General features: G+C 40.4%; 1 protein-coding gene across 2 annotated transcripts in view; it reads right to left on the bottom strand.

Moving 5' to 3' along the window:
* The window catches only part of ATP10A (ATPase phospholipid transporting 10A (putative)), a 67,138-nt gene extending 52,907 nt beyond the window's left edge, over positions 1-14,231 (bottom strand). Inside the window, exon 1 of one of the 2 annotated variants that reach the window (XM_072412947.1) lies at positions 13,497-14,231. In XM_072412947.1, coding sequence (XP_072269048.1) covers positions 13,497-13,945 — 449 coding nt within the window. In that variant the 5' untranslated portion in view covers positions 13,946-14,231. The remainder of the gene's footprint in view (positions 1-13,496) is intronic. The other variant, XM_072412936.1, reaches the window with a different exon arrangement.
* Between the last annotated feature and the right edge of the window lie 11,366 nt (positions 14,232-25,597).

Genomic DNA, 25,597 nt, shown 5'->3' with positions numbered 1-25,597 from the left:
GTACATCTTTTCAATACATGAGCATTTCCACTTGCCTTATCTTTTCAAAAAAAGATCAGAAAAATAAGAGTTTACTGAAAAAAAAGCTGGTGTGCTCCCAAATTTCTGTTGGCGCTCTGCACTGAAATTCCACACATAGTTGTCAGTCATACCTGCTAAACTACAGAACGTTGCCTATCTTCCTACCACTCTCCGTTCCTTGCCGTGTGCTCAAACAAACCTATTTCTGAACAAAACAATGTTGTTCCTATGGATTATTATTCAACCTGCACATTGTGTACAGGTAAATGGCTCATGGGGATATTTATGTGCATTTTCCTATGTTTAGCCTTTTAAAAACACTGTAGGTACAGAAAAACTCCAGGTGAAAGCTCACACCAGAAAGTGACTGATAATGTTGCCATTACCGAAATCCCGAACAGTTTTGTCAGCTGGAATACAGATCTCCCTTCCCTCCACAAAGCCACTTGTTTACATTCTTACCATTTCCTCTGCTTCCATAGGAGCTGCCAGCTATTCTCCCGTGACCATTTTATAGCAAGAAAAGTCAAATACAATCAGTGTATGCAAAAATACATAATCTTTTTTTTTAGCTAAACAGTGCTGCTCCAAAAATACTAAATGTAGAGTAAAAGCTCTAGGAAGATATAGTTCTGGGGATGTGAGCATGTCAGAAGAATCCTTCCAAATGCACCCTTGCTGAACGTTTCCCCCAGATGTCATCTCTGCAAGAAGTTTTCAGGCCTGTTGAGCGCACATCACTTTATACTATAGCCACAGTGTGACAGATTATCACACAATTAAAGAATCCTACACTGAGCAAAACATAGATTACAATTCCTGACCTTTCTCTGAAAATGCTAGTAATCTAGATCTCTTTTTACTACTTTTGGGGCATAGACTTTAAATTTAAATGCTTTAAAGTGGCTGAATTCCCTCCTGATTCAGTGGCATAGTATGAGATGATTGAGGTAATCAATGACAAAGCCTACAGAAAACTCATGACAGATATAATTTAAGTTATCCCTTTATTTGTCCCCATCCAATAGTCTGCCTTAACTTCCAATTGTAAATAAGACCTACTGTCAAGGTGAAGAATCAACAGGGAGAATAGGGGATAACAGTCCAGCTCAACAAATTTCAGGAAAAAAGTAGATCTAAATATATATTCAATTAATTTAGTTGTATACACATACAGAGCATATCTATGGATTCATAGATCATTCAGGTGGATTTTTAGTGATGGTCAGATACTCCATCCAAATTCCTAGGTTTGGGATAGGTTTTCTTTATCATAAAGACTGATTTTGTATAATTATACCAGTAGAGTTTAAAAAGCATTTCTAAACAAATATACCAACTGTAAGTTCTGTGTTCTGCTTTGCTTTGACTTTTCACAATAGCTACCTAAGTTGAATGACAAGTTTCATTTTTTTTAAATTCTTGTAATATACATTGAATTATCCAGGCATTTTTTCCCTCAATAAAAGTTACACTTTAACACTTTGTCAAAAAGAAACATCCATATGGTAAATTTAAAAAGCCATTGGTGCTCAGGTTAAGAAAACAGGTTACTTTTCAGTCTAATAGGTAATTGTAATGGAGAATATGATGCTGCTAATTTAGGCAGAGATTCTGTGCATTTAAAATCCTGGTTTTGTAGCGCAAAGTGATATTTTGACACTAAATACGCTTTCTCATTTTGTAAGCCTGTACGGTCATCCACATTTACAATAACTGGCTTCATGCACATATTCAATCATTGATTTTTTGAATCCTCCCAGAACAGTAAACAAGATAGATAGGAAATGTTGACTTTGATAAAACACAGGCACCCTGCTATGCGTGTTTTGGAAAGTTGAAAGGTGTTATAATACCTATCTGTCTTTATTCAAAACAACCATTTAAATGCCCTCCATAAATATACCTCTGCTGAGCTATGCCTACCTGCAACTGAAGGAGAAACAAGTAAACCAGATTTAAGAGTTAATACCGAATTGGATCTGAAGTGAATCTAGAAGAAACTAAAATGCAAACAGACTAAAAGAAACCACATTTTTGGGGTTCTGATCTTTTATAGACAGAAGTTGCATCGTCTGAGTAAACGAATAAGCAACTCATGTCAGAATACCAATCTTAATTATGATCACTTTCTAATGAGAAATAAACAGTCAGAATATCATTCTAACACGTGTGCAGCATTTTGTTACTTCTGACAAATCCATTATCCATCAAGTGCATCCAATCTGCTCCTCCTATGTACTGGGCTTCAAGATTGAACAGTCACTAGATTTTTTATCACTCAAAGCATTCGTATACATCTCTGGTGAAAATATAGTGTTAGTACAGGTGTCCAAACAGGTTGTTTAGTGATCCGCCATGCCAAATCAGCAACAAACTACTGTTTACTTGTCTCTAGAACTTTCCATAGAAAAAAAAAAAAGCCCGCTCAGCAGTAGAAGAACAGCCGGACTTCACCGCACTCTAATTTTTACTGTCGGCCAAAATGATTACCAACCATTGTTTCAAACAAACAAATATTAGGAATCTCTACTAGCCCGTAAGCTTGTATGGCTTCCTCTGTTCCTAAACTTCTTATCTGTAAATTATCACAAAAAACAAAACTTTGCCTCTTTATAGTCGATACATAACTTGAAAAAAACAAAAGTTTTTTTTACAGCAGTGGAGCCGGTGGAGTTTAAAATATTATGAATTTTATGGAACATACAATGTACTATTTATTTTCATGCATCGTGTCAAAGTATTAGTGGAAGGAAACAGAAGGTTTACAGGAGAACCAGCCAAATATTTCAGATTTTTTAAGGCAATCTGATAATAAATTTCATGAAGCAAAAACAGAAAAAAAAAAACAATGATCAGTGCCCGAGTCCTGTTAAATGGTAGGAACATGTCTTTTCCCCCCTAACCCTAGGTGGTGTTTTTGGAGGAGCTCTGAGAGTAGGTTTTATTTATACTAAAAAGGTTTCTTGGTGGGTAACATAATACAAGGTGAAGGATACAGGCTCCGACACAGGAGGATAAACATGCGCTACAGAATATGGGTTAAACCCTGTGGACATGCCATAATAACCGCTAAAAACAATGGTTAGTGATTATTTCTAGCAACCAAAGAAAAAACAAATGCTGTGCCATTCTAAGGTCAGGGGGTATGAATAGGTTTGTTTGTGTTGGCCATTTATATGGCAGAACTGATCACAAAATGACATCAAGGTACAATATGCAGCAACCAATCTGCCAACTAGGCTGCCTTGTTGGCACAAATGTTGTGCATGCATGGTATTACTTATTTTTTCTTTGCCTAAAAGATACATGTGCTGCTCAACACAGGATGCCTGGTATCCAGACATCTCCAGGGCTAACAGGAATGAATGAAGTTATTTTATCTCTGCTTGGCCAATCAAGAAAGACTAAAACCAGGAAAATAAAAAGATCACCAGTTCCTTCCGCAAAAAAAGGAGCCACCTGGTCACAATTTTTTTTTTATTTCTAGAGTTTAGTTCCTCTTTATTATGAGGAAAAAAATTAGTGGCTTCACATACAGCTAAGCACAAATAAAAAATCTTTTTTTTTTAATAATGAGATGGGGTTAAAAAAGGGAAGGAATTACTATTTCATAAGTCCTATGAGCTTTAGTCAGAAGCCTAAATCTACCATTAAAGCCACTGAGTAGGGTTCTGCAAAAACGAAAGTGTGACTTCACTGAAACTTCTGATGAGATCAAAAGATACTGAATACTGAACTGTATTGAAAATGAAGCTTTTGCCTAAGCAGTAAAAACTGAAGTTAATTTTTGTCTTGATAACTGCTAGATTGCCTTACAATACCAGGGCAATGCACTGGTACTTAGGGGTAAGATTGGGTCTTAGTGTATTAGGTCATTGTAACTGAAGGCAATTATAAAATATATCAGGCCATTCTGTATCTCTGCTGTAGCAACATATGGCCAACTATGATAAACTACACAAGAGGGATATACAAGGACAATCAAATAGAGGACTCCTGTGTCTACATATAATAACTCCCTACAGCAGATACAATAACAACTCAAATCCTACATCAATAATGCATAAGTGCGATACACAAGGATAAAGTGGATAGTAAACTGTTGAATTCACCAGGACTTTTTCAGCCTTCAATGTCATACAGGGCGTATGCAGAGCACAATATAGCTTTCCTTGTATTTGGATGCTATTGTACCCCAGCTCTCCATGCATCTGCAGTAAATGTCAAGTGAGCTGCACAGAAATAAACATTTGCATAAATGTATATATGATGTCCAGTTACAGAGGGCTATGATGCATAAAATGTACTTTTCTAAATATTACAAAGTCATATATAGGGGTTATAGCAAAAGCAAATCATACCACCACATCTACAGACTGCAACACTTTCCATAGCAGGTGCTGAACTTTAAATAACATGTAAATGTAATGTCTTCCTCTGGAGCAACCTTGACTCATAGCCTACTTACCTAAATCAATATGAATACTTCAAAAGCATAATGATCTCACAATACCATATAAAGGAAACATACAGGGGAAATTAGTGATGAGTTTTATGCCTTATTAAGAAAGGTGATATTTCATGTATTTAAATAATATATTGAGACAGCATACTGCAGAAAGTTTGAGGTTAGTGTATTCATCTTAAAAAAAGACCCAACAATTAGCAATATGTCAGAAAATAGGAAAATGTCACAAAGCAGACCATTGAAATTTTCACGTATCATATGTACAATCTTGTCACTTGTTATCAATCTGTTATACGTCAACCCAGTGAAGGAACTCTGGCTCTGCCTCCACTATGCCACACCAATGAGAGAAAAACACATCACATTAAAAGAAGCATGCCCATTGTCTGTGGTGCCCCTCACTCAGCAACTATTCTTCAGTATAAGCAAGTGCAAAAAGGACTAAAAAACAAAAAGAGCACAAAGTGGACCACTTCTATAGGCTAATAGTAACTTCACATTTTAATATCTCAGATCTATTCATCACGATTAGACCATTCACAAGATGTCCTCGTGGGAATACTGGGTGCACTACAGAGCCGATGAATAAAATCCATCAAAGCAGCACTGGGGTGTTTATCCCACTGGCTTTCCAAATCAAGGCCAAATAAGACCATGGCAGCCACTTACCAAGGTTGAGGGAATGGGTTGCCCATCTCCATCTTAGCATGGACAACTCAGTGTTCTCCCCAGCCCCTTTTAACTGGGCACACACCTGTCACTTTTCAATAACAATCTGATATTTTTCAGTGCTTACTGAAACATTGAGTCACAATAGAGGGGCACTGGACAATTGGGGCATAATACAAAGATGATGGACAAATGAGGCATACTAACAGAATACAGGGGTTACTAGAATCCTATGGCGACAACACCTGGGAACAAATTTGTCACGTGTTGCCCTGCCCCCCTTTTTGACCACCCACTTTCAAAACTTTCTGGGGGGGGACGTTGTTCATAATAAATCTTTTAGGATATCCATTAAGTCTCCACTTCCCAAATTCCACATAGCAACACAATTATCATCAGAACAACGTCTAAAACCATTTATAAGCATCCAGTTCCAGCTACTTCGTGTATGTAGTATGCCCATGGTCTGTTTATACTTTTGCACTTTTAAACACACCACTCATGCTTACTGAAAAGTTCAGCATGCTGCTGGTAATATGTGCTAGTGCAATAAAAGCTCACGGGTCTGACAGGCACTTATTAAAAAAAAACGTCTTTGGAGTCATTTAAACTACAGTCTTCCCTCAAACAAAACTATAAATGTAAGCACAGTCGATTTGCACATCATTCAGGAAAAAAAACTGGAGTACATGAAATACTGCTGCCATTTGGGAATACCCTCTTACAAACTGAGGACATATCCCAGTAAAACATCTGAAGCTCACTGGCTGGGGTCATATCATTTAACCTACTGTTCATTTTTTGCATGCTCCTTCTCAATGATAACATGATTTATTTATGAAGTCCCAACATCTTCCATATGGTTATACAGCAGGTGCCAAAACATGTATAAATGAACCAGAACTACCGCTCCCTTCACAACCTTTCTAAACATAACGATCATTATTCACTCCAGGATCTGTTGACCCCATGCTTCTGTTAACACCTGCTGTGGCCCACAGACATTTTACTGTCATCTTATCTGGAGGTGGAAGAGTGTAGAACCAGGGCCTAGCTATGAACATTGAATTGTTAACATATTTATAATAAACCATGAAAATTCTTTAGAAAAAAAATCACCTTTTTTTTTTTTTTTTTTTAAGAAAAAGTTTTACTCCCCTGACAGCCCTCATTGCTAATAAATACTAAAGATTGTAATGACTGAACTAAACTTGGGGGGGTATTTTGTCAAGGTAAAGATCAGCTTCTAATTGGCTGGTGGTTTTCCAGCACGCTTTAGCAGTAAATAATAAGACATTTTTGCAAATCTTATTTTCAGCCAGCACACACCAACCAAATCACCAAGTCAGTGCCATTCCGGTTTGATTGTTTCCTAGTTGTAGATAACCACATTAGCAACAAATAAGTGTTGTTTCTACCTGGCACTGCAGTGGTTTTGATTTAATTATACTGCAATTTAAACTCATTCAGTGCTTAACTAGAAAAACAACTGAAACTGTAGACGTCACAAATGATGTTGCTGAAACCTTTTGAAGGCACTTGCCTCATATGCCACTAGCCATATGTGTAGTCAGTGTGAGGGTTAAAATGGTACAATACAAAAAGGTAAAGAAGTTCTCAGGTATAAAGGAAAAGTGGGCCCTGGCAGATTTTAGCCATTGTTTTTAAATCTAATCCCAAAACAGAAACAAGACATAAATACCAGGCAATGTACACAGAGCATTATTATTATGTTATTATGGTGAAAACTGTTGAAAAGGTATAGTTATTCAACAAAGAAAAAGCACAGAACAAATACTAACTGACATGACCATGGGATGTAAGGTGTCGTTTTTAGTTGCTGAAAAAATGTAGGCAATTGTTTCCAGTGACAGTAGAACAAAGCTGTTCTCTACACACAGTGCTGTTCTATTCTATGAAGAGGGTGGTGGAGGAGCAGGTGGCGACCCGCTGCATCCTCCCCATAAGGAAAAAATGGCCATCATTTGTGTCATTTGTAGTCTTTCAGTGATTCAGCACAGCGAACCTGTAAATGATGTTGGGGACAGCTGTACTGCTGTTAGATTTACACATTTTTTCTTGATCTTACTCTATGAACATGTTCTGTCCCTACCTGCTTGTTTGCAGTACGCAGAAATAATGTCATTTGAGCCTTGCCATCAAGATGGCCAAATACCCAAACCCAGAAGAAGACCAGGCAAAGGTGGACAACCCTTTTATGTAAGGTAAAAATTTATTTTTTCCTTTAGGTGATCAAGAATGAATGAAAGCCTCCCGGGATAACTGTGTCTGGCATCCTGGGAGACTATTGGGTGCTCTTTCTGCACCCAAATTTCCAGATCTAATTTTGTTTCACCCTTTACCACCGATATTGGGCTGGCAGGACACCCATGGAGGGATCGGAATGCCCTGGGGGCAGCGGGATTGATGGTAAGGGTATTTTTTTGTTTTTTTATAAATGAGGAGGAGGCCTCTGAGAGCACAGAAGACAAATATAATTGCAAGCTCTCCCCCATGTTCTGACATTAGAACTGAGTATACCCTATAAAGTCAAAAAGCACAGACTATACAAAAACATAGGTAATTAATGGGGACCATGTCTACTTAAAGCGTACCTAAACTCAGAATTTTCAAAAACCGGTAGGTGATCGAGAATGAATGGGAGCACAAAGCCTCCCAGGATACCTATGTCACCAGGCTCTTGGGTGCTCCTTCTGCGCATGCCTGAGCATCCCAGAGCGCCGGCCCGAAGACAGATGTCGGGGATGACGAAGGACCCGACGGAAGAGACCTCCGAATGGATTGGACTGCCCTATTGAAGGTAAGTGGATTTTTGGTATCCTCTTTAGATACAATCCTTACACATTACAATAATTCTATAAAAAAAAAAAAACACTTATTATCAAAAGTGACTTTTGATAATATCTGTATCATTGGAACCTAGTCAGTCTGGCACTTCCAAGAAGAAGCATTTTTTTTTACCTATCCCTAGTCATCAGACTGCAATACTGTCACTTGTAAAAAGTCACAGAATGAGCAAATGCAGCAGAGGGAAGATCTGAGACAAAATTTAGACATTACACGTTACAAGATTAAAGCTACGTACACACGTCAGATTTTTATCGCCCGATAATCGGCATCGGCCAATTATCGGGCGAAAATCTGCCGTGTGTACAGTCGGTGTCGTCCATCGTCCGGACGACCGACCTGCCGGATCCACGGACGATGGACGACAGCCGATCGTAATGAAAGGGAAGGGCGCGCAGCAGGGTGCCGCTCCGTCGCTCTCCCCCTCCCCTCTCCATAGAGCAGAACAGTGCTGTATGTACAGCACCGTTCATGCATCGTGCACTCCCTTGTCGTTGGAAAGGATCGTGAAAGATCCTTTCCAACAACAAAAATTGCAAGTGTGTACGCAGCTTTACAGTCAGGTCTGATCAAGTATCTATGCACAAGAAGATAATAATGCCCCTTGATAAAGAATAAACAAAGATGGTGCCATCCTTCTGATGAGAAAATCAGATCAAGGAAGACATGTGAGGAGTCCTGTTATCTCTGAGAGGTTAACAACACTTACATTTTATTCAGCATCTGACACCAAGTTCACTTGAAGTGGTTAAAAAATACCTGATAATCATCATTGCTAAAGCTAAAGAGTTTCTTAAAATCTAGGTCACTGGTTCACCTTCCGGGAACACCAGTAGGTGAATACTGTTCAGACACTTAGCACTGTTTCCATTTTGGCTAAATGACCACAAATGGAAAAAAAAAATGTTTGGTTGGAGTGGAAAAATACCCTTCATAAACCCTATTAAACCTCAAGACAAATCTCACAATCAGTCATCAAGTGAAATACAACGTGCTTTCATATACCCTCATACATTCCATTCTCGTTTTTTGTTTTTCCTGCCTTTGTCATGTAGGGCACTCAGTGAAGTACTAAGTAGAAGCTTGGAGCTCTAGCAGTTTTTACAAGCACGTGTTGCTGAGTGTCTTGATCAGCAAGCGCTGTACTAAGCCATGCGTGGAGTGAATGTCGTAGTACCCACAGGATGTTTGGAGGAATGCTGGAGGAAGCCAGCTGAAACACAGCTTATTATTTTCTTACCTCAAGAGTGCTATGAGGTCTCCCAATGGGTATGGAAAGTGTGCTGTACACCATCAATATGCCAATATTTCCCCACAAGCAAAGTAGTAGACAATAATGTTACCTAGAAGCACGCTGCGGGAGCCAAAGTGTATGCAGTCTTTCATACACTGAAGAATAAAATGAATCTGACAAGAAAAACACTGGGGCTTCCATTGCTGTTGCCCCCAATTCTCAATGGGTCTTTGTATAACGAGGGAGCAATCAGATGACAGTTCTTTTATCTTTTCTAAGCACCATCTTTATTGTCAGTTTTTTTAAAGGTATCAATCAGAATTTAATAAAACTTTGTAATTACCCATAAATGGCAATTTGACAATTGGGGTGTTTATATCTGACTCCACTCAAAGAGGAAGTAAACCCGGTATCAGTTTTTGGGCCGACGCTCTCTTCCCATTGTTCTTCCGGGTTCTTTTTCCTACGTCACCCAATGCAGGCGCAAGATGGGGTGACAGATTGGAAAAAAAACTTGCCGATCTCACTGCACGTGCGTGAGATCTGCAATTTTTTTCTTTTTTGGCAAAAGGAGCAACTCAGGTATGTGCTGAAGGAGCAGGCAAGAGCCTCCTGTGATGCATGACTTAGGTATCGCGGGAGGCTCTGTGCTGCCATTCATTCTCGATCGCCTGGGCCAGGGGTTGGCAAACTACGGCCTTTAGGCCAGATATGGCCTAGCCGGTAGTTTGTTCCGGTCTAACGTGCCCCGGCTGATCCGGCCTAATGCCAGGATTAGGCCGAAACAAACTACCGGAGCCACATGCGGCTCCTGAGCCTCCTCTTGCTGTGGCTCCCTAAAGGGAATTCCCTCTCCTCTGCAATGCATACGGAGGAGTGGGCATTTTCCCCATTTACCCCGGCCGGCGTTAACACTCCTGTCGCCGGGGTAAATAGGGAATTCCCTTCAGGGGCGTTCCTGGTGGGGGGCAGAGCCATTAGGGCAGGACTTGAGGGAGTCCGGTGTAGTGTGCTCCTGCCCATCCCTGAAATGGCCTAGTGGCCAGAAAAGTTTGATGACTCCTGGCCTAGGCGATCAAGAGTTAAGGAGATGGTGCTGCAAAAAAAAAACCACAAACAGAGTTTTCACCTTACATAAAAGGATTGTCTACCCTTTTATGTAAAGTGAAATTTCTAATTCAGGTATGCTTTAATTGTGGCCTTTGGTGTTCCATACTTTCAGATATATAAGATAATCTTACTTTAAAAAAATAATGTATTTATTCTTTTTAGCTGATTACTACTTTTATACATGACACAAACTGAACATTGTTTCTGATATTTGGGTATAAATAACAGCCTGCTTTCACTATAATAAACAGCCTTATATGTTTTGAAAACAAGTGCTATGAACCATTAGACAGTAACCATCTAATGGTTCATAGCACTTTTTTTCTCCACTTTGGGTAGAGCAGAGAATTGTTAAAGCCTGTCAGATTTTTTTCTATCTATACCCTGATATTTCCCTTAACATCCTGTGCTGCAGACACAACAGGAAGTGAGAAAATATTACTTCAAAGTGAGAACAATCTAATCTTAGACAGCTGTCATCAGTACAGTGTCCTGACTAGAACATTTCCTAGCTACTACTGCTCTGATATAACATTTTTCCTTCACTTTCACTCCCTGTGACACTGGTCATCGGGGTAACTAACAAGCTGGGGCCATTCGCACCATTGTTTTTGTGCACCACAAAGCAGCATCACCGAGCTAAAAGCAGTGCTCAACCCAGACATTTTTTTAAGCCGGTGGGAAGAAATTGTAGGCAGGTGACAGCCCCTGTATTGTCACCCAACTCTTCAGTAAGCACCCAAAAACAGCCGGGTGGTTACTGAAAAGTGCCGGGTGGTGGGCTCGGCTAAAAGGGGCTGGGGAGAACACTGTAAAAGCACATGCTTACAGTGTTCACCATAATACTATATAAAAACAACCCATTCTTTAGATTTATTAGAATTTATATAATTAGTGTACTTTATCACCTATGCACACTGTAGGACATTCACTTCTCTTTTCAAACAAACCCCAAGGAGTTTTTCCCACCTTAAAGTCCCTGCTCCTGTGCTGACTTCTTACCTGCTGGCAGCCATGTTTACTTCTGACAATCTTTTCAGTTCTTGCCCTTACTACGTGCGGCGCCTCATTACTCCAGCACATAGTAACGCTGGGGAGAACGCACTCAGATTCTACCCTGATCAGTCCCCTTTACCTGGCCACACCCCCCGGTACTTTTCAGTAAGCACCTGGCTGTTTTGGGGTGATTACTGAAGGGTCACAATACAGGGCTAACCACCCGCCTACAGCCTCTTCCCACCCAGCTTAAAATAATGTATGGGGAGAATACTGCTAATGAATGATCTTTAAGGACCTTCCCATAAATCTGTATGCTGTACTAAGCTGGAAACAGCCCCCATGGCCTACCATCGTCTTATAGGGGCACAAAACATGTCATAAGTAAACTCCATGAAAGTAAAATTGTAACAACGCTGTATAAAACGTAGGCGCTAGCTATATAAAACCTGTTTAATATTAACAAAAATAGTTTTGTAGTAAACGTTCTCTAAGTGCCTGAAATCACGGTGTTGTTGCCTCTTGTAGGCCTTGGTGACACGAGCAGGCCTTCTCAAAGGATTCTGGGAAAACAGAGGCTCCTAAGTCCTGCCATTAAAAGTTACAGCGCCATGCAGGAACATCTCCTGCCCCAGGCACCCACACCAAGGCCCAGTCGGGTGAGAAGTCAGGGGGTCATGTTTACATTTTCTTGCAATATTTTATTTGTTCATGGCTTTCTGTTAGCACTTTTCTCAGGGTTGGGGGCTCATAAAAGAAGCAGGCCATGTATGTTATAACAAGGTCCACTTTAAATAAGAGAACTGATCACATGAAGAAAGCTCATTACATTCCATACAATCATTTTACTTTTACATGGCACTAGTTTATTATAAATAGTTTTTATGTTCCGGGATCCTATCAGGTAGGATGGATGTACAGACAGGCGGCACGTCTACTGCCAAATTACCTGTCCATACATCGCTTGTTCCTCAATGGTCACCTGAAGAACGACGAGGGTGAAGTATAGGTCCTGACCCAGACTTTATGATAATCACCGCTAGCAACCAGGTATTTGGTGACCCAGAACAATAAAACACCTCTACTGCTAGATTTTCACCCAAAACTTGGGCCTGACTGAATGAACGCACTGAGGATGAAGTGACCAGGCATGGTGGGTAAAAATCTTTCACATTAGAAATGACAGGAAAGATTTGCTTTAGAGAAGAGATCAGAATACAGACGTCTAAAGAGAATGGAAATCTTCGTCTGCCAAGTGAAAAAATAAAAATTGCTAAGAACTGGAAATGTCTTTTTTCTGTTCCCAATACAGCTGCTCAGCAGACAGGGGCAGACTCCCAGTACTGGGAGTACAACCAAAACTTTCCAGAGGCCAGGCAATATTAGGTACAAGTGACGTCCACATCACAGACTTCCATAGACTAGAACAGGAACCAAGCAGGGACCCCAGCATTGGTAGTGACAGCAGACAATGAGTGACACGTGCTAGGATGAGGGGTCTATGGGGAATCAATGACCCCCTGCTCCAGGAAAACAAACACAGGGGGTCAGAGAGAGGGGGGCTGTGCGGGGTCCCTCCCCCTCCTATGAATGGAGGCACAAAACGTGGCAGCTTCTACTCAAACACTCTCTTGTCTCCATGTTCACATGGGGGGCGGACCGGGGTGGGCTCCTGATTAACCCCCTCAGGGGGGCCACAGCACAGCTGAGATCCCCGCTACAATGTGTGCTCAGTCAGCTGATACACGGCAAAGTGCACCTATGTAAACATGTCTACATCATGCGATCGCTACATACACCCCATCCCCGGCCAGCGATCTGCCCCAATGCCCCCATCCCTGGTCAGCGATCTGCCCCAATGCCCCCATCCCTGGTCAGCGATCTGCCCCAATGCCCCCATCCCTGGTCAGCGCCCCATCCCTGGTCAGCGACCTGCCCCAATGCCCCCATCCCTGGTCAGCGATCTGCCCCAATGCCCCCATCCCTGGTCAGCGATCTGCCCCAATGCCCCCATCTCCGGCCAGCGATCTGCCCCAATGCCCCCATCCCAGGCCAGCGATCTGCCCGAATGCCCCCATGCCCGGCCAGCGAACTGCCCCATTGCCCCCATCCCCGGACAGCCCGTACCTGCTGTACACCAGGCAGTCCATGTGGTTGATCTCCTTGTCCGATCGGTATCGCCGGTAATCCTCCCAGAGATCTTTGATGGCGGTGACAGCCAGGATGAAGAGCACCGGAGCCAGAGCCAGCTCGGGCTTGAAGGCATTGACGGCGGGCACGAAGTTGAGCAGGGCGATGAAGACGAAGTAGACATTGGCCAGGCGGTGGAATTGCTCGAACAGGTTCTTGGGCAGGAAGGAGAGCGCCGTGTACTTGGTGGTCTTGATGGAGTTGGCGGCGTACTGCCGGTTGGGGTTGTCGGCTGCCGCCTTGCCGGAGGAGTCGTAGAGCAGGTTGGAGCGGACACTTCGCACCTTGTTCTCCTTCTTACTTTTCCTCCGTTTCTTCTTCCTCCGCACTCTGCCCTCCTCATCTCTTGCCACCTGGCACTTGGGATCTCCTCCATCCGCCGCCATCACCCAGCCTAGGACAAACACTCTCCGACTTGTCCGCCTCTCCTCCTGGGCATGTCCCGGAGCCGACACAAAGCGCAGACAATAAGAAATATCAGCCCTCAGGGGTAAAGAAAACAAAGCGGCCACTTCTCATCTTCATGCATGCTGAACCTACACCCAGGGTGCACACAGGCGACAGGGAGGAGACATGCAGATCCGATGACTTTTTTTTTTTTTATCGTCTCCGATATTTTGGGTTCCCGCTTCTCAACTTTACTTTCCAAACTTTGTGATTGCAAGGCGAGAGAGGGGAAGCCACGCCCCTTCTCCGGGGTTAGTGCAGGGAAGGCCCGCCCCTTCTCCTGGGTGAGTGCAGCAAGCCACGCCTCCTCTACTGAGTGAGCGCAGAGAGGCGAGGGAGCCCCGCCCCTGTTTCTCTGAGTAAGTGCCGTGAAGCCCCGCCTCCTCTCCAGGATGTGTGACCCCTCTTGTGTGTGTATGGAGGGCAGACTCCCTCCTATGTGTGTGTATGAAGGGCAGACTCCCTCCTATGTGTGTGTATGGAAGGTAGACTCCCTCCTGTGTGATGTGGCCCCTCGTATAATTTCCGCTGCTGGCAGAGGGGAGTCTGCCGTCTGTTGTGTGCAGAAGCCCCAGATAGACGGCAGCTGTCAGCAGGACAAACACTCCTATGCCATGGCAGCAGCTTCACCCCATATTATTAGGATTTTATTTCTCTGCAGTAAAGTCCAGAAGCGGGAACACACAACAGATGATCGGTTTGTGCTAGATACAAAAGTTTTCTATTACTGTAAAAAATATACTTTGCAGTAATTGGGTAATTGGAGGAAAAGTCAACCATTTTCCTTTAATAATACCTCCTATCAATGCCAGGCTGGGGTTTGATGAGATCCAATAAACAGAATACTAATTAGTTTATAATTAATGCGCCCCTGTTATCAACATTGTGGTAGTAAGGCACACCCCTGGCGGGAACAGGCATTCCCGAAAATGGCCACCATGCCTCTGCCACTTGCACTGCTGTGCCAATTTTTTAGGGACCAGTGTTTGCACATTTTTCATCAGATGGTACTGAATCATTCACTGACACCCCATTCATTCTCTATAAGTGGCTGGAAGTGAGGAGCTACATGCAGTATGTCACAGGAGGAAGCAATGATGGCACTGCCATGGCACCGCCAGCCTGAATACAGCCAGACAATTCCAGGCACCATCAACACATTCTACTAATATTACTAAAATAAAAAAGGGTCCCCCACACTTTGCACCCTGATCAGGGAAGAATCTGCAATACATTGCCCTGACTACGTTCTCCTCAGCACTACCTAGGCCCTTATCAAAACAGCTTGACTTTTGCAATGCCGAAACTTTTACACATGGGGAAGCGGGGCCAAGAAAGTTTACCTAGTTTGGATCCTAGAAATTTCTGATGGTGGCCCTGTACCAGGCAAATAAGCCTGTTCCCGCACTTCTGGCACTGCAGCTGCTATAATTCTCTGATCTCCTCTTCCTCGCCAATCACAGAAAGAGGAGTACAAATGACCCGAAATTTTAGGTTTATCCATCACCTTCCTTGTGACATTGGTGATCAGAACTTTATATGACCCTTGCAGAAGAAATCCTGCCGTCCCTATCAGCAGGACACTCAGGAGATAAATTGTCAGCTCGCCTTCATATTTCAGAAATGTGGGTATAATAGAGATCAATCAAATTTTAACAAAGGAGAACAAAAAGGTAAAGAATGATTTACCCTGTAAAAGAAGGATGGACACTTGTTGGTGTATGCTTTCTACCTCTCTTCCTGATTTTCATGGTAGTCTAAATTTTTCTTATGAATTGACAAAAGATAATGCCCTTTGCACCATTCTAACCAACGAGAGCATGGTCTGTAGACAACCCTTTAATTTAAGGTAAAAATTCATTTTTTTTTTGGTGCAACATCCTAGGCAATCAAGAATGAATGGGAGCGCAAAGCCTTCCGGGATATTTATGTCAGCCATCCTGGGAGGCTCTTGGGTGTTCCTTCTGCGCATGCCCAAGCATCTCAGTCATGCGCAAAAAAAGCCTTTTCATGGGGGAAAAAAATTTGCTGATCTCGCACATGCACAGTGAGATCGGCAAATTTTTTTCATCCTATGTCACCTGATCTCACGCCTAGGTCGGGTAGCGTAGGATGAAGAACCCAGAAGAAGAGAGGAACATGGCGGCGCCCAGAGCGCCGGCTCCGGGACGACGCGGGACCCAGTGCAAGACACCCCTGGATGGATCACACTGCCTTGCGAGATTGAAGGTAAGTGTATTTTTTTGGGGGCAGTTTTTAGTTTAGATGAGGGAAGCCCCACTTCCCATACTTCCTTGTACCAACAGCCTTGTGTATCACAGACCAATCTTACACACAAAATTTGGAAACTCAAATTACTGGCTTGGGAATTAGATAAAAACACACATTTATATATAAACATATATATCTGTATCACCTTGCCATAAGCTTCTTAATTTCTGCTCTGTCCATATGACAGGAAGTGTAGGGCAAGGCACATAATGGGACACTGACAGCATATTTCATATTTGCAAAATCTCCCTAAAAGATGAGTCTATAAAAGCTAAGGTGTACATACATTTTGTTTTTTGAAATTGTTAAACATACAGACAAGAAGACAAAAAAGAGGAAAATAATAATAAATAACAATTGAGTGCAAAATAGTAATAAGACAATAACCACAACTCTCCAGTCAGTTATTCACATCACCGTGAGTGGTAAGCTCAAATAGATTCTACATAATAATAGGATAGAACATATAGTAATTGCACTCATCAAGCATATATTATACAACAAAACAGTAGCCAATAACCCAGGCCAACCAACAACAAAATAGAGAGGAGGGTGAGAAAAGGGGCAAGGATAGGTGGAGGGGTAAAGTGTGGCCAAGACATGGGGCGACACATGGCATTTATTCATAAGGAAAATAAAGCACCAAATAAATAGGAAGTCATACAGGCAGCCGGGCATAGTAATGGTCCCAGACTTCCCATGTTGCCTCAAATTTAACCACAGTGTCCCTAATAAGAGCTGTGAGATACTCCATAAGACGTATCTCCTGAATACGGTACATACATTTTGTATTAGCCTATTCACTTTACAGCATCATTGGCGCCTATTACAATGTTAAAAAAAATAGAAATAGCAGCCTTTTGGGTTACTTTATAAAAAACAAGAAAAACAATGGACATATTTATTAAGCATTGCACTGAAAAGTATGGAATTTCCCAATTGCTCAGTTCAGCTAGACAGCACACAAGACCAAATTAAACATTTTTTTCCATTTAGGTTGAAAGAAGGTCTTTAGACAATAAATAGAGGTGTCTGCATTCTGTTAATGTATTCATGCAACTTCTAAAAGCTATTTGCATGTCTATAGACATGAAAAGTTTGTGCAGACAGCCTCTGGCTGTCAACTTTCAGAAGAAACAATCAGCCAGGTTAAATTTTCAATCACTTGCTAACTATTGTGGTTCTAAGATAAGGTAATTGACAAGGGTGTCTGCACATTGCATTAACATGTACACTTGGCTAATTCAAGCATGCGTGTTTATACAACAATCATTCTGCAATAGATCTTCTCAACTGCCATCTAATGGCTCTGAACATCTTCACAAGTACTGTATATACATATGTAAAATCATAAATTCTACAGAAGACAAACCAGATCAGTATTACACAATCATTTGTAAAACAAAAGAGTTTTTCTTGAAAGCACTCATTCCTATTTAGGGAGAATGAACTTTTCAAAACAGGAGCAAATGAGATGGCTTCCAGTCCTAATCCTAGGAAAAAAAATTGAAATTTCCTCCTTGACACACTTTATTTATATACTGTATTTAGACCTTCAAGATAATGCTCCTGGTTTTCATTCAGTGGCCGTCAATTAATTAAAAAGATGAGGTTTCAACTAAGAGCAACCGTTCCAGAGAGTCACCCAAGTATCATAAGTATGTTGGATATTGGTGAGGAGAAGCATTAGACACAATGATTAGCAGAATAATTAAGAAGAATATATGTGGATCTGTACTGATAATTGAGATTAGGGGTTATAATGAACACTGGTTATTTTAAGGAGGTATATTTTGTCACAGTATACACAAGAAACACCCTTTTGAGTCTTTCAGGCATGCAGAATGTGTCATATCCACCCTCTACATACTGGTAATACCATTTCCAGATTTTCTCTTCCTCAGCAGATGATAAACTTATAAATAAATGTTCCAATCCTACCTTTTTCTAAAATTTCTCAACCCTGCCAGGAAGTGATAAACACATGTATGATAAATAAGGTGATGAAACATTAGCATGATTTTTGTAAACTGTCCTTTCCCCACCCACTGCACAAGTTTGGGCAATTTTAAATCATCTTCACACATTTATAGAGAGGTTGCTAGACAGCAAAATGTCATGCACAATCAGGGATGATTTGTAGAATTGGGGCTCTGTGCAAATATAAAAAAGCTTCAATTTTACAGCATTCCAGTTCTCTGCACCCCTTTCATTCTGTAATTTGGTATCCTGAAGTAGTTGGAGGCTCTGGACAAACGCCTAGTTTGATCCCCATCCCTAAATCCAGCTTCGTGCACAAAACCACATGTGTGCAAACAGAAGTGAGTTGACATATCCACAATGAGTTTGCTGAGAAACACTGTACACTTTATTTTCTGTATTGTGTCTTTTCACTGTTTCCCTCTATTTCAGATGCACTGAAAAGCTTGCCATTTCCTCCAAGAGATCCAAAGCCTATTCATTTCTACAAAATCACCACTGTAGCCCATGTAAAATTCAGCATACAAAAACACAAAATGGCTTAGTCCAGCAGAACAAAAGCTTTAAAGGGGAAGTAACCCAAAACTACACAAAACAAAAAAATTCACACCTACCTTCAATCCCCCAGAGCAGTCGATCAGTCGGGAGGTTTCTTGGTCCCACGCTGTTCCGGTATCCGTCCTCAGGCGCCCTCATCTTCTCCTCTTTTTCCAGGTTCTTTTTCCTACGCCAGCCCATGCAGGCGCGAGATCGGGTTACATAGTGTGCGCATGTGTGAGATCGGCACACTTTTGATGAATTGGCTCCTGCTCATGCCCAAGATGCTCATCCTAAAAGGGAGGATTGCCTGGCATATCCATTCCTTCTAGGACACTCCACATTCCAAATAAAAAGCTGCAATCTTGCAGCAACACAAATACTGATGGCTTTATTACAGGCCCTTTACAGGAGAAATTGGAAAAGGTGATGCCCAATACCCTGATATTTTGGAATCATATATTTCATCCCATCACACCTACTATAAAAAATATTAGGACAATTAAAGGATTAATACTATTATTTAAAGAAAGTAATGGGAATGATAAAAGAAAAGACAAAATAAAAGGTTTTTATATTCAATACCATCATTTTCTTTAAGAAAATTCATTCATCATTGCAGCCCTTCTTTTACTCTTTAGACCTATTACTTCAAAGTATGGAAAGAGGTATCTTTTTCATCTTCATATTCTTTCTTTAGGAAACTAACAGTGTACCACCGTGCGCTGGACAATACCAGGTGGGTAGACAAATGACTGGACCAGAATATACTTTTTTAATATATAAAAATTACGTGGTTAATATAGAAGCAAGACTTTGTTCCCTTCCCTTTGCCCATAGTCATCACTTCCCGTTCTTTTTTGACTTCTTCTTTTGTTTTCCCCCTTTGGTATATGGCTGACTTGTTTAAATGTGTATTTGATATTTGTAATGTAACTGCATTTCTTGTGTTATCCTTTTCCCCTATCCTAAAAATTTGAATAAAAAGATATAAAAGAAATCCAAATTATTTGGTTGGCTAAGTTTTAGTGCAATAGTTCTAGAATTTCTAGAAGTTGCAATTTCCAGAAAATCAAAAGAGAACTTTTACCTCTAAAACCAATAAAATTCTGTACTAGGTAAAAGTAAAGGAGGAAAAGTTACTTCTTTTAGGTGCAAAAGAAAATAACAGTAATGATGTTTTCAAATAGCAGGACTAAGGTGGAATGTTTATTTATACTTGAAGGAATTATGTGTGGTATACCACACACTGAATGTAATAAATCAAGTATGCAAGGTCAACCTCCTGGAAAAGGATTGTCTGTTTAGACTTGGCAGAACTACGTGCATTTTTGCTTAAAGAAGATTTTTGAAGAATACATTTTCTACTACAATTTGAACTTGTGTGCAGAACTGCACCCTACCCTGGTCTTGACACAGTCCTTCCCATACTGGCAACATATGACACTGGAAATTCCCATCACCGCCCTGGCGTGGTCCTGATAACAAAGGGTGTGAATAAAGGCATGAAAAACCAAAATATGTTTATATTTTTTACATACCCATTTCTAACTGTTTCATATTATATTCAAAAAAGGATTTCAAGTATAAAAATCAAAGGCAACTAAAATGTTTTAATGACCATTGCCTGTCTGTATATTTTGTATTCTTTGTTTCTTTAGGTGAGTTTCCTCAATGCTATAAAATAGTTGAACTTTAAAGATACCTGTCATCACTTCAAGTCTACTAAAATGAAAGGTTATGTTAACACACTTTCAAAATCAGGCAGTGGCCAGGGAGGCCTCATATGAACTACACAGATTGTCTTTGCAGATCATGTAAAACTTCCCTGGCTCTTGCCTGCAGCATAGGTAACAGGGTCACTTTTAATGCTATCCAAATGCTATATTGCTGCTTTGTTTTTCCAGTAGAGCGAGTCTATTTTATAAATGGTAAATAATTGTTCCATATAGTTAAGTTCACCTTTTGAAACAAGTTTGAACTTTGTCTGTCACTCTTGCTTTAGTACTTCCAAAGGAGACAATCCCATTTTACTTTAATGTGAAAATTCATCCACAGTGCAGGACATAGGAATTTATTATACAGATAAATACCTGAAAATTGAACTTAGCAGAGTTGAAATTCAGCTAAAATGTATTTTAACTCAGGATTTTGAGTTCTTATCTACGTTTTTGGCAGTTTTGTTCACATGAGAAATCAGGCAAGAAAACCTCAGAGTCACCTGGTTTATTGTGGGGTATCAGGTTAGAATTTTCAGTTTATAAAGAATAATTTAGAATAAACATTTGTAACTGTAGTCATCTCAAAGATTAAAGCAGAACAAAACAAAAGGTTAAACCAAATAAAACAAAGAGGCAGAATATACAATATTATTTATTGTTTTGTATTTATTATTATTTATATTATAATTTATTAATATATTATACACTGCCCAGTTAGATGTATCATGGAGTGCAGAGCCTATCTCTATTCACAGCACAGTCAAATATAATCCCAGATGTTGGGGACAATGTAACTTCTTTGCACTGAAGAGAGTTACTGTTATGATCCCCCTTCTGCCAGGTAATGCATGATCACCTGGGGCACAGAATCTGAACGGCACCTGGTCTTCACCAGAGCACTCTGCAAGGGGTGATGGGCTGGTAATCCTGGTGACTACCTGGCTCTTTGCTGCTAGGTGCCACCATGTAGCGGCCACCAGTATCACTCCACTAAAGGGCAGTGGAGGTCAGCTCCTGCGAGGAGACAGCAGAAGAGTCAGGAGCAGTCATGAAGTGCTTCACAAGCAAGGTGGTATAAACAATTAGACAGGAGGTCAGGTGGGAGGCAAGGTGGTGTAACCAGGCAGGAGGTCAGGTAACTGGTAAGCAAGGTACAGGATAGGTGTGCGCCAGGGAGTCACGAACACTAAAGAGCTGGTGCAAAGTCACAGCATCAGCCACTGTTACTGTTGCGGTTAAAATAGCCTCTGCTCCTTTAAAGCGGACCAGTCATGACTTTTTTTTAACATTATATAAAAGGGTGGTAAATAATAATTGTAAAGACTAATTGTGAAACCTAGAGCCGCAATGTAAAAATGTGAGATTGGCACAGGGAAGCAGAATAAATCTGGGACAGTACAAATGGAGTCTAATTTTGGAGAAATCAAGGGCTCTGCACAAGTAAAGGAAACCATCATTTTTGTTTCAATGAAAGTTTCACTCTAAGGAGCTCCTCCTCCCTGTGCATGACTGCCCTCAGACATGGAAGTGCAGCTGCATGCCCTGCTAGGCAGTGACAGAGAGCGGGTTCTAAGTCTAATAGCATGGTGGGGCAGACAGATGTGGGGTGTCACAGGACAGTTCGTCAGGGAGCACCATAGGAACTGACAGGTAGTGTGATGGTTACCGTGGACCCGGAGGACACAGTGGCAAAGGTGGCAGCTTTGGGGAATGCAGCAGTTGCAGGGTTCTGTATCTGTCATTGATTCAGGGCAATATAAAAAAAGTAAGTGTTGTGCCAAAATCATCAAGTAAGGACATACTTGCCAATGTGACAGTTTTGGGAACACTGATTAAATAGAAAAATATTTGTTCTGAAAATAAAGACACTGTATACAAAAAAAAAAATATAATATATATATATATATATATAACTTTAGTTTCTTTAGTGTGGGGGTAACACCTTAAGGAGTATTGCTGGATTTACGCCACAAATGTCCAAATAGATGAACATATTGATAAAAAAGAACATGTCCAAAGATGGGCAACAAAATAGTAAACTGTATAAGGCAGTGCTTCTCAACCAGGGTTCCCTAGAACGCTAGGGTCTCTCCAGAGTTTTCTAGGGGTTACTAGAGCAATAAGCAATTTGTGACTCCTGGGTCAGCAGAAAAGACGCCATGATCCATGTGATTATCTGTAAGGGTGGCATTCTTCTCAATAGCCAGGAATGTAAGAGACATCCTACCCACTGAACACCAGGCTAATGGCTAACCATGGATATAGTAATTATAGCAGGGGTTCCCTGAAAAGAAATAAGACTACAGGAAGATATTAGGTAACATTTTGAGTAAATATTAGGAAAGGGGGGGGGGCATGCTTAAAACCTTTAAATACATTAAGGTAAGTGAGCAGCATTTTTTGGTGATTCTAATTTTAAGAACACAAGAGCATGCCTTCAAGCTAGTAAAACTTTTCAAAGCCAACCTTACTGTGGAAAAGTTGATGTCCTAAAAAAAAATTAGATGAAATGAGGTCTTAAACAAAAAATTTAAACACTCAATAGGCCACTTGATCTTTTCCTGCCATCATGTTCCTATGTTTCTATGTTGTGTACACATCCAAAAGACCCCAGACATCTGCTGGGTGCCACCATCTTGAATGACATCAGCAGTCCCAGTTGGCTTGTGCTGGTAATGTTATGTGATGTACTACAGTATTCCCATTTATGCCTCTGGGTGCTACAAGAACGGTTATATAAGGGGTGAGGAGGAGAAGTAAAAGAGTTGGGCCAGCATAGAGAGTAAGAAAAGGAGGGGAGAGAACTATAACTTGCAAGGAGGGATAGGGGCTGTGTTAGGGAAATGACTCCTGCTGGAATAGTAAAAATGTCTAACACGTTCAAAGGGACTTTGCAAGCAAACATTTTTTTTTTGTTTATGGAAAGGAAAACATTTCAAGTTAACATTTAAAATAATTCATTTTTTTGTGCTTTACAGTTGGTGGAAAGTTGGTGAAGAATATACAGCATATTATCTGTTTATTTGGATATTCATTATTACAGAGTGGATATGGAAAACAGATCCTTTGTGGTTTAGCACAAACTTTACTTTACCAAATTTACAAAATGTGAAATATTTTTCTTAGAAGGCTGTTTGGGAAGTGAGAAACATGTTTACATACAAGTGAAACGGAAGCTTCACTGAAAACTGTTCATAAACTGAAATGAAGATAAACAGGAAGTTACACTCGCTACTCTCAAACACCCAAAGAAGTCATTAACATGGGGAAAACTTCCACAACTCATTCACTGCAATCATATTTTACATATGCTCAGACCAATTTGTTGTTCATTTCAGTTTAAAGAATAGAGGTATCCATAGTCCACCTTTTAAATTTTACCTTTTCTAAAATTCTCAATGTATGCAGAGAAAGATAACAGCATAAACCAACAGCTGTAAATGTAAGTTTATCCAGATTCGATTTGATTCAATTTCTTTTAATGTAAGTAAAACATTGACAATTAATATTTTTTCTTCAAATTTGAAATGAACTCCTTGGCTGCTGACTTCTACTTACATGCAAAGCCCCTGAACATAATATTGCCACCCAAATTGCTGGTGGTAGAGTGTGTCAAAATAAAACTGAAAAGCAGGAACACCAGGTATTTCTACTTAAAGAGAAGCAATTGTACGTGCACATATACACATGTTTAATCAACTTTTGTTGGCAAAAGTAAGGCATCTGGGCTTTGAACTATGAATGCTACCATACCATTGGTATTTCAGTCATAGTTCTTAATTATTGCGCTTTTATAGAAAAAAGTTGTAATTATCTTTTAGGTTGGTATGTTATTAGCTCTCAGGTGACTGTCGATCCTTTGTGTTTTCCTCTCCGTGGGCAGGCTCTGGTTAAGCTCCTACCTAGTCTTTGTCTTTAGTGTTATATTACATTTTAAGCTGGAATAGGAGATGTAACAATTAGAGCAACAATGCTGGCACTGTGATTTAATCAAGTTGACTTTGAAATCAAAGGGAAGGCACAGCTCCCATGTCTGGCAATGCTGAACACAGAAAAACTCCATATACCTGTGTAAAGCAGGACACAATCTTTCTGTAGCTCCCAAATTGTTAATGCATTTTGAGACCTGTGACAACAGGTTTAGTATCATCAAAGACAATGTTGTCATGTTGTTAAGGTACAAAGGTGAGGGATAATAATCTAATTGCAGCTAACAGCAACAGTAACAAACATACTCCTTCTGTTTGTGTTAAATGGTTTAAAGTGAATTCTGGCTTTGTTGCTCCCCAATTTAAATGAAAGACACCCAATAGGATCAGATAGAGAGCAATAGTGCCTTTGTGAGGACAGTGCAAATGTAGATTGCTTAAATAGTACCTACAGAGAAAGTTTAAATACTTATACAGTATACATTATATGTATATACATATACTTATACAATATTAAAATATTTTAACATTATAGAAAGCCAACTAAACAAATTGTATTGTTTATGAACTGAATTTATTGACTGTTATCAATACCAATTATGGGAAAGACAAAAAGAGTCATTAATTTAGTTGAAATCTTTCAGGACAGAAATGTGCATCCTAACTGGTTTTGGATGCATCAGATATGACCGTATTGCACTGGGACTTTAATGAAGAATGAGGGAGAGAATTAGATTTTTATTTTTTGAAAGGCAAATACATAGGACCAGGTATGGTATGTAACAGTAGTTACATAGTGGGTCAGGTTGAAAAAAGACATAAGTCCATCAAGTTCAACCACAATTGAAATAAACATATCCCAGATATAAAACCCTATAGACATAGTTGGTCCTGAGAAAGGCAAAAAAACCCTGGTACAATTTGCTTCAACAGGGGAAAAAAATTCCTTCCTGATTCCATGAGGCAATCGGAGGTACCCTGTATCAATGGTCACCTTGTATCTTTACTTAAAAGCTTTAACACATGAATGAATATTTGTGAGGCTACTCTTCTTTTTTACACTTTTTTTCTGATATTCTGTGCTTCTAGAAAAGTATCCAGCTTTTTCCTAAAGCAATCTATAGTAGATGCTGGAACTACTTCCTGAGGGAGC

Source organism: Pyxicephalus adspersus, chromosome 1 (genome assembly GCF_032062135.1).
Source record: "Pyxicephalus adspersus chromosome 1, UCB_Pads_2.0, whole genome shotgun sequence".
NCBI classification, from domain to species: Eukaryota; Metazoa; Chordata; class Amphibia; order Anura; family Pyxicephalidae; genus Pyxicephalus; species Pyxicephalus adspersus.
The sequence above is the reverse complement of the archived record's forward strand: the minus strand, read 5'-3'. Positions and strand labels throughout refer to the sequence as shown.